At 34.7% G+C, this 9,386-nt stretch overlaps 1 protein-coding gene across 1 annotated transcript; it reads right to left on the bottom strand.

Annotated features, from left to right (window-relative positions):
• Positions 1-309: 309 nt before the first annotated feature.
• On the bottom strand, positions 310-1,643 carry LOC128982976 (ATP-sensitive inward rectifier potassium channel 12-like). Its single transcript, XM_054402098.1, has one exon. The coding sequence runs from the start codon at positions 1,631-1,633 to the stop codon at positions 494-496; it is 1,140 nt and encodes a 379-aa protein (XP_054258073.1). The 5' UTR covers positions 1,634-1,643; the 3' UTR covers positions 310-493.
• Positions 1,644-9,386: the final 7,743 nt, after the last annotated feature.

Here is a 9,386-nt window from a genome sequence, read left to right as displayed (position 1 = left end):
TCAGATCCCAGAAAGGTTTGTGTGAATTTAATGTATAAAACACAACATAAACAGTATTAAGATGTAACTTTCGTTCTTTTGTTTACAACAAGCAAAATAAAAAGCCACAAAAAGATAATATGTAGTTAATTGATTCGTAAACAGTTTCTAACGTATTAAATTTGATCATAATCTTAAAGTTGTCGTACGGTATTTAAATTAGTAATTTCCAGATTTGGTGTATTACGATCGTTTGTTCACCTAATTTGTAAGTTAAAGAAGTAAGAACTAGGATAACATACCTTCTAGATTTTTTTTATTTCACGTATATGGAATATTGTATTTATATCTTCACTGTTTTACATAAGCACAATGTAATATAGGTATTTATATGTGGTATGTGTAAGCCAAAATCCATAAGATCCAAAATCTACTTCTTTTGTGTAACCAAACAATTGAGTAGTTACACAAACCAATCAATTGTCATAAGACTTCCAATGCTAGATACAGTACACTAGTGATGCGTCTCAACTGTGTCGTGGGCACTACACAACGGCGTGTCCACTTGCTGAGTGCGGTGGAACAGGCTGTAGTCTATCAGGTAGGACATGCGTTCCTTGCTGTAGGACACCATGGGCTGGAACCTGTGTCCCCACAGCACCTCAGAGGGCAGATAACTGGTCCGCGCCTGCGAGGTCTGGCCTGTAGACTCCGTCGTGCCTTCCATCACCACGACGATCTCGAACCTGTCGTGCATCAGATCTGCGGCACTCATGCGGTAGAGGGGGCTGTGCTCGTCAATCCGATGCACCACTGTCATCGGCCAGATCATCACCAACTCACTGTCGTAGTCGTCTGCCTGCACCTCCAGCTTGTGCAGGTACGGAGAGATCAACTCCCCCTCTTTGGTGACGTAGTGCCGCAGCAGATGCACACGCAAGCTGACTCCGATGAGATGAGACTTGTCTCTTATGTCTCCGACTCTGAACATGAGGCAGAGTCGGCCGTCACGTTGACTTATCACGGCGTATCTGCTGAACAACAACGTCTGGGTCCGTTGCTTAGGACGAGCCATCTTGGCGAAGACGAACCCGACCATAAACGCTTGGATGACCATCCCCACGATGCTCTGGACACACATCACGACCATCGCCTCGGGACACTCTTCCGTGGTGGCCCTACCACCGAATCCGATGGTGCTCTGGGTCTCGACGCTGAACAGAAAGCATGACCAGAAGCCCTCGATGTTGACGACACAAGGGACCCAGTCGTCCGGTCTGTCAGGGTCCAGGTCTCCGTGAGTGATCACTATCAGCCACCACACACAGCCGAAACCGAACCAGGAGAGGAGGAAACTCATAGAGAATACGATGAGAGAGTAACGCCATTGGACGTCGACCATAGTTGTGAAAAGGTCTTGCAGATATTTTCTATTCTTTTTAGAGACGTGAAACTGGACGACGTTCTTGTCACCATTCTTGAGCACAGCACGTCTCCTGAGCCTTCGATGCAGAGCTCCTGGACTACAGCTACGTCCTCGGACACTGCTGTGGGTGTGCAGCGGCCTCAGCGACCCTGCCTTCAGCATCAGCTGGTCCGTCTCGCTCAGCACGCTAGCGGACATCGCCTCGTGTATCTGCGTTTCTTCTTCCATCACACACTTCTTCCACACCTCTCAATATACTGACTCTAACTCTGACGTAGAGCTGTTAACACCAGATTGTTTACTACTGGGTGCTAATTACTGTCATCTAGCAGACTGTGAAGGTTTCACAAGTGGCGGCTGCTATATTTGGTTACATCATTGACCGTACAAACTACCTACTTGAATGTTTAATTTTAGTTACTGAAATATTGTGTACTTGAAATTAGATCGTGTGATAACAAGTGGAGCTATCAATCCAGAACCAACAACAGTTCCTCATGTAAACGAAGCAGCTATGAGTAGCTTGCCATTAATCTGGATAGCCAAATGATGAAATGCAAAGCTCGCAGATCTGTTACTGAAATATGCTAAAGTATTAAATGATAATACATTAGACTACTTTAGAATTACATAAAACGCTAACGGAGCAACGAAACAATGGAGCGACGGAAAATAATAAAATTACAAATTATAATATGGGACAAACCCATTGGTACAATTCTGTGTATAGTCAATGGTACAATTAATTAAAGCGTTCTTCTTGTTTTGCAAACATGTGTTAGCGATACCAGTATTTTAAATTGTTCAGTTTGTTTGGTCGTTTTAAGAAATTTATATCCCTCGAACTTTACTCCACTATCTCTGTAATACTGTGAATTCATAATAAATAATTGATTAAATAATATATTTGCTTTTCAATTAACGACAATATATTGAAGAAGAATTTGTAGTACCTTGGCAAAATAGTATACATTTTGACACGACGATTCAATTAACGTTATGATTGTAGTCATTTTTGGAACTATTTCTTCACCAAAATTTGTTTACAAAGGGTAAATGTACATACAGCAGTCCTGCTCTACTCTAGTTTTCCTCTTTTTACCAAAGAAACTTAAGCAACTATTTTAGCTCCGCGACGCATGTTTTTAAAACATCTGTGTGTGCTGCACCATAACGAAAAACATTCAAATCTACAGCAGACATGTACAAGTAGGCCTACAGACAGAAGTACAGATTTGATTTTGCGTTAGCGCGATAACTCGAGTAAAAATGATCCGATTTTGATGAAATATAGTACAAACGTGTAAACCTACGTTTATTCGAACGAGTTCGCGAACCAGCATAATCGGACCATGGGATCAGGGGTTTTTGGATGGTTTTATGGGGTAAAAATGGGGTTTTCCCATTTTTCCCCTAAAAAAAAAAGATTTTGGAATTTCTTTTTAAACCCTTTTGTAGAGCTTAAAAAAATAAATAATTTAGTATATTGAAGCGCTGTTGTATGCCTAACGGTCACGGAGAAAATTAAAAAATAGTGTAATTTAAAATTCCCATGTTATTCTTATGGAGAAAATGAAAACTGATGTAGTTTACTTGTTTATGGATATATATTGATAAAATTTGGTAAATTTATTTATTTCATCCTATACTATTGACGTACCTATTGTAAAAAAAAAACACTTTTTACCTTTCCCGTTGCAGCAAACCTAAACACCCATTAAATCTAATGTTATTTAAATTGGGAATAAATATTTCTTATTTATGGAAATATTTTAGTAAAAATGTAATCAGACAAGTTGAAATTCGCTTAGTCTACAGGTTTGCTGCGGCGGGGATATTTATAGTGTACATCTAAAATCAACAAATTTATTGTATTTTAATTGTTTTACCAATCTAATAACTGTTCTAAACAAAAGGAATCTTGAAAAGGTAAATGGGCATTGGCACTGGACTCATTTTACCTTATAGGAAACTAGTTTTGGACCCTAAACTGCACTTGCACATGGGCCCCTTCGTAAATATTTATTTTTCATTGGATTTTCGGATAATTCACAAATCACAAATAACTTTCTTCGAATGGTAAAATTTGTTCAAATATGTAAAATATGACATAATTTTGGAAGATGACATATTCAGTTGTATAAAAGCAGTGTAGTCGATAATCGATATTTTCATATTGAGAACTACTTAGCCTCAACAATTATTAATAGTTTAGTACAACACTAACCCGTATTAACATTGTTTTCAAACCTCGCTCTATTCCTGACCTCGCCCTTGCCTCGGTCAAATATTAAATAGAGTTCGTGTCAAAAAGAGTCACACTTTAGGCCCTAAATATGAAGATACATAGATTTTTCAGCTGTATTTTTTTTAATGCCATATTTGATTACCGAAAATACCGTTTGGGCTATTAAATGCAGTAGTACAAACACACTAAACTACATCAATTAACAAAACACAATATAAATAGCTTATTCCATGCATTAAATTCTCTAAAAGCGGTTTTGTATTGTTTTCGTATATTAGATGTATATTTTACATGGGTAGGCCTAGGACTAAGATACTTTAAATACCGCTCCATTGGCTGCTACGCATTATTTGCGAAATAACCCATTTGAAACCTCTCTATCACTTGACTTGAAACAAGGTACTTGAAATCACTTTACCTTTAATGACCCATTGCGTTCCAAAAATTAGTTCGGAAGTAAAGAAAATATCAACAAGTTTTAAAATAATGTTAGTTTATGCTCGGAGGTTGTAGAAAATGGGCCTACTGAACAAACTTAACCAACACTTTTTTTTATCTGTAATCAGATATTTTATCTTTACTTCGAAATATTTATTTATATTTTTAAAATCTCTCGGGAGCGGTCCTTCCACCACGGGGAGCAGTTAGGAACCTGTACCTCTTAACCTCTGCTCTTTGACCAAACTTTCAAGTTTAAGTATTTACAGCTGACTTCAATTGATATATTTGACTATTTACATTTTTCCAAAATGCAAGCATTGAAAATTTGGAAGCCTATGGGGCGTAGGTCAAGGGAAATATGAACATAAAATGATTTAATATTGCATTGTCATCTATTTGTGAGCTGTTTCAAGAGTTTCAAGTCGCTTGCTCATCGGGAAGTTGGTTTAAAATCGATTGCAAAATTTGTACTGAACAGATTAAAATGTATGCAGTTTTTATACTAAGTAGACAAACTTAATGATGGCAATCATCCAATGGATATGAACACCACATCCACCTCCAATTATAGGCCTACACTACTCCCTGCTTCCTACTGTATAAGCAAGGCCCCACAGGAAAACGGGCCATGCTGCAGCGCAACACTACGTCACAGTGGTGGATATGACTTCTTTACCATTAAAAAATACCCCCGCCGCAGCAAACCTGCAGACTAAGCGAATTTCTATTAGCCTGATAGGATTTACACTAAAATGTCTCCTTAAAAATATCATATTTATTCCCTATTTAAATAGAATTAGTTAAACGAGTAGGCCTACTTAGGTTTGCTGCAACAGGGAGGGTAAAAAGGTGGTATGTTAATAGGTTAGTAAGAAATTAATGTATTTTCCAAATTCGGTCAAAATATGTTCATAAACAAGCAAACTACAACAGTTGACTTTTTCTCCTTAAGAATAACATGGGGATTTTAAATTTACAGTTTTTTGGAATTTTCTCCGTAACCATTAGATAACGCTTCAATATACTAAATTATTTGTTTTTTTATGCTCTACAAAATGGTGTGAAAAGAAATTGTAAAATTTTGTGTTTTTAGGGTCAAAAATGGGAAAAGCCTATTTTTACCCCATAAAACCCCCCATAAACCCCCGTTCCCATAGTCCGATCATGCTGGTTCGCGAACTCGTTCAAATAAATGTAGGTTTACACGTTTGTACAAAATTTCATCAAAATCGGATGATTTTTGCTCGAGTTATCGTACCCGCGGGCTTTGCCCCGCTTAACTTCATAAGTATTCGCATGGCTCAATCACGTCCTGGTTGAAGTTCGTTCGCTACGCTCACTCACCTTCAGGTTGGAAATCGTTCGCTGCGCTCACTTGTTTTCAGGTTAGCTCGTTCGCTACGCTTACTCGCCTCCAGGTTGATGTTCGTTCGCTACGCTCACTCACCTTTTGATTGCAAATTAGCTGTTGTCATAAATTTTAAAAAATCATCCCTTTTATTGTTTATAATACAGTACTTTTATAAAGGTTTTTATGTTTTAATATTTAACATTGGAGAATTTAAACGTTGTTAAGTGCACAGGTGTGCTGCGATTGGGGTTTAATACATTTGGACTTATTCAAAAGTAAAATAGTTTTCTGTGCTGCACTCTGTAGAAACACTGTGGCACTATTTCAAATCATGGCTAATGCTAATACAGAATGTTGTAATTATTCAAACCTACAAAACAGTTGGTAAAAGTAAACATCTGCTTTTAAATTATATTTATTTGTAAACATTGTAGATCAAAAAGTCTGACATTGGCCCACTTAAAACCCTCTGGGGCAGAGCCCTTTTGATAGATCTGCACCAAACTTCACTCGAACCATCCTTGAAAGATGCTTAATAATGCCTGAAAGTTTCATTACAATCTGTCGAGCGGTTTTGGAGTCCATAACGTATATACATACACACACACACACATACATAGTTCCTCTTTTATAGATATAGATATAGATATATATAAATATATATATAAATATATGTATAAATATATATAAATAAAGATTAAACATTAAAAAACTTAGTACCCAAGTAAAATTATTTATTAAAATATTTACTGACTATAGTTTCGGCTCTAAGGCCATTTTCAAAGTAAACAAAAATCTAAATAAGATATGTAAATAAATAAATAACATATGATATTATAAAACTTTTCTAACTTGTAACATAATTTTGTCTTCATTGATTAATTTATATACTATATGATGTGTTGTACTTATTTTCATTAAAATTTTCTCAATTTTGCTATTGTTTCATATATTGGGTTATTCAATTTTGGAATCATTGTATTTAAAATATTTGATTTGTTATTTTTGTAGTTCATATAAATATTAATTTCTTCTTTTACATTCAATTTTTCTCTGTCTTTTTCAATTTCTAATATTGTTAAGTTGTCTTCGATCTTAGTAAACTTATGTTTGGATTTTAGTAAATGATCTGCAAAATTTGATTTCATTGATGTTTTGTTCTTCGATTTGTATGCTTGTATATGTTCGTTGAATCTAACTTTAAAATTTCGATAGGTTTGTCCAATGTAGTAGTTGTCACAGTCAGAACATTTAATTTTGTATATACCAGATGCATTGTAAATATTTACTGTATTGTTTGTTATAGGATTGTTGGTTTTATTGTGTATTATTTTAAAAATGTTATTTTTCACCACACTATGATGTTTTTGGCTGTATTACATACGTTAATTGGTGGCTGAAAGTTACGTTTTGCTGGCCATGCCAGCTGTCATCGTAATTTGGGGACCGAGCAGGTTTTTACAGGCCGGGGCCGCAAAATCAGCTGTCCGCTACTTACTTAAAACATTAATGCATTTTAAATACACAATCAAAATCCATAGCACTGCAATAGAATTGTGTTATTGTCACTGTTGCCTAGCAACTATTTATTTTTATTTTTGCTGATTCCTCAAATTATTTCTTCACATAACCTTAAAGTTGTAGTTGTGTTGACTATCAGTGTGCATTATTATAGTGGTGAATAGTGGTAATAGGAAATAGTGTGGCGAAAAATAGCGTTCGAACCACGGACCGAAATGGTTTTGCAGCTCTCGATCGATTTAAGTTCTCGACTTCGTCTCGAACTTAAAAACTATCTCGAGCCGGCAAAACCTCATTTTCGGCCCTAGGTACGAAATATACTATTTCGTTCTGTAGCTTAATTTTACTGGGGTATGTTTGAATGTTTTCCTGATTGCTTTGTTAAAATTGTTGTTGTATGGGACGCACATGAATTTCTTTTCTTCTTTGTGTTTTGAATTGTTTTCTAAGTTTGATTTTAATTCATTTCTTTTCTTAATTTTCTTCTTGATCATATTATCGATCATTTTGCTTCTATATCCATTTTTTTCAGCTAGATATTTTATAGTGTCGACTTCTTTCTTGTAATTTTCTTTATTTAAAGGAACATTGACTAATCTGTGTATTAATGAATGAAAAGTTGCAATTTTGTGTGTCCATGGATGATTCGAATTTTTTGGAATTATTATGTCTGTAGTTGTGGGTTTTCTGAATATGTTAAAAGAATGTTTGTTGTTTTGGATGGAAATTGTTAGATCTAGGAAATTGATTTCTTTTTGTTGGGTTTCTTTGGTGAATTTAATTTTCTTATTAATATTGTTGAGATACGTTAATAATTGTTCAGATTCATTGTCATTTCCTTTAAATAAGCATAAAATGTCATCTACATATCTGTACCAATAAACAATGTTGTTTATGAAAAAATGAATGGATTTGTTTCATTAATAATTTTGGATTTTTCCATTTCTGTCATAAAGATTTCTAATAAAAGTCCTGAAAGGGGAGATCCCATTGGTAGACCATCTTCTTGAAGATAGAAAGACGAATCATAACTAAAGTAATTTTGTTTAACAGTTACCTCTGTAAGTTTGATAATATCATTTATTTCACTTATTTTCAATTTGTTGTGGTTTATTAGGTTTCTTTTTAATATAGATAATGTTTCTTGGTTGGAATATTCGTATACATATTGTTTACATCGAAAGATAAGAGTAAAACATCGCTAGGAATATCTATATCTTTAATTTTGTTGATAAGATCTTGGGTGTTTTTCAAAGAAGAATCAGATTCTAAACTTATATTATTTTTGATTTTGTTGTTTAAGTATTTTGATAGTTTGTATGAAGGTGAATTTATGAAGTTTACTACAGGTCGAATTGGTATGTCTTTTTTGTGGGTTTTGGGCTGTCCTCTTAAATTTGGTGCTTTTGAATTTGTTGCTTTTAATAGGATTTTATCTTTCTTATTGATACTTTTGCATTTCGTTATAGTATCATTTATTGCTTTTGAAAATTCATCCGTTGGGTCTTTCGTTAACATTTTATATTCATTGTTTTCTATGAAAGTTTTAACTTTGTTGTTGTATTCATTTTTAGATATTATAACAACTGAATTGCTTTTATCAGCTTTAGTTATCATTGAGTTATTTTCTTTCAATTTGTCTGTTATGGATTCAATAAGTGTTATGTTTTCTCTTGTTTCTGATTTTGTTGTTTTGTTGATAGTGTTGTTAACTAATTTATCAAATTCGTGAATGAAATTAAATCTCATTGGATCTTGAACATCATCGTTTTGTTTTTTAATTGCTATTTCCATATCTATTAGATCTCTTTCAATTGTTTTAATTTTGTAATCTAAATTTAGATTTGTTTTTAAAGACTTGCCTAACAGTTCATTTTCTTCATTGGTAAATTCAATGTTTGTTAAATTTTGTACTGGTTGACTGAATTGTTTCTCTATACCATTGCTCTTTAAAATTTGATGTTTTTGTGTTTCAATTAGGTTTTCAATTTACTTTTTGTGCGTTTCCCTCTTTTTAGCGAATTTCCCTATAGGGAAGTAGCTATTACCGTAGGTGGCACGGTAAGACCTAGACCCGGGACCGATTTACTTTTTCATTTTGATGTCCCCAGAGGCCAAAAACACTATTCGTTCAAATTTTTGAGCGGAGCGAGCGAAGCTCTTATACGTCGACTTTTATGCATTTCGTAATACGCAAACTCCTCCTAGACGGCTGAATCGATCGTTTTCAAATTTTGGATGGTGATAAAGACCATATCGGTGAGTGCCAACATCTATATGGCGTTAAAAATAACTCTCAGGAATCCGCCCCACTGGGTCTCAAAGTTTCAATGTAATCCTTATGGAAGCAGTATTTGACACATAAACACAAACATATGATCAGCTGTTGACTTTTGAATACAGTAGATAAAGAAATAGCT

The sequence above is a fragment of the Macrosteles quadrilineatus genome, unplaced genomic scaffold (genome assembly GCF_028750875.1).
Source record: "Macrosteles quadrilineatus isolate MER2022 unplaced genomic scaffold, UCM_ALF_1.0 Scaffold_1__1_contigs__length_201487025, whole genome shotgun sequence".
NCBI classification, from domain to species: domain Eukaryota; kingdom Metazoa; phylum Arthropoda; class Insecta; order Hemiptera; family Cicadellidae; genus Macrosteles; species Macrosteles quadrilineatus.
This window is presented reverse-complemented; position numbering and strand designations above follow the sequence as displayed.

What these genes read in the sequence shown, in the direction of transcription:
- LOC128982976 (XM_054402098.1), bottom strand. Translation starts at nt 1,633, where the DNA reads ATGGAAGAAGAAACGCAGATACACGAGGCGATGTCCGCTAGCGTGCTG.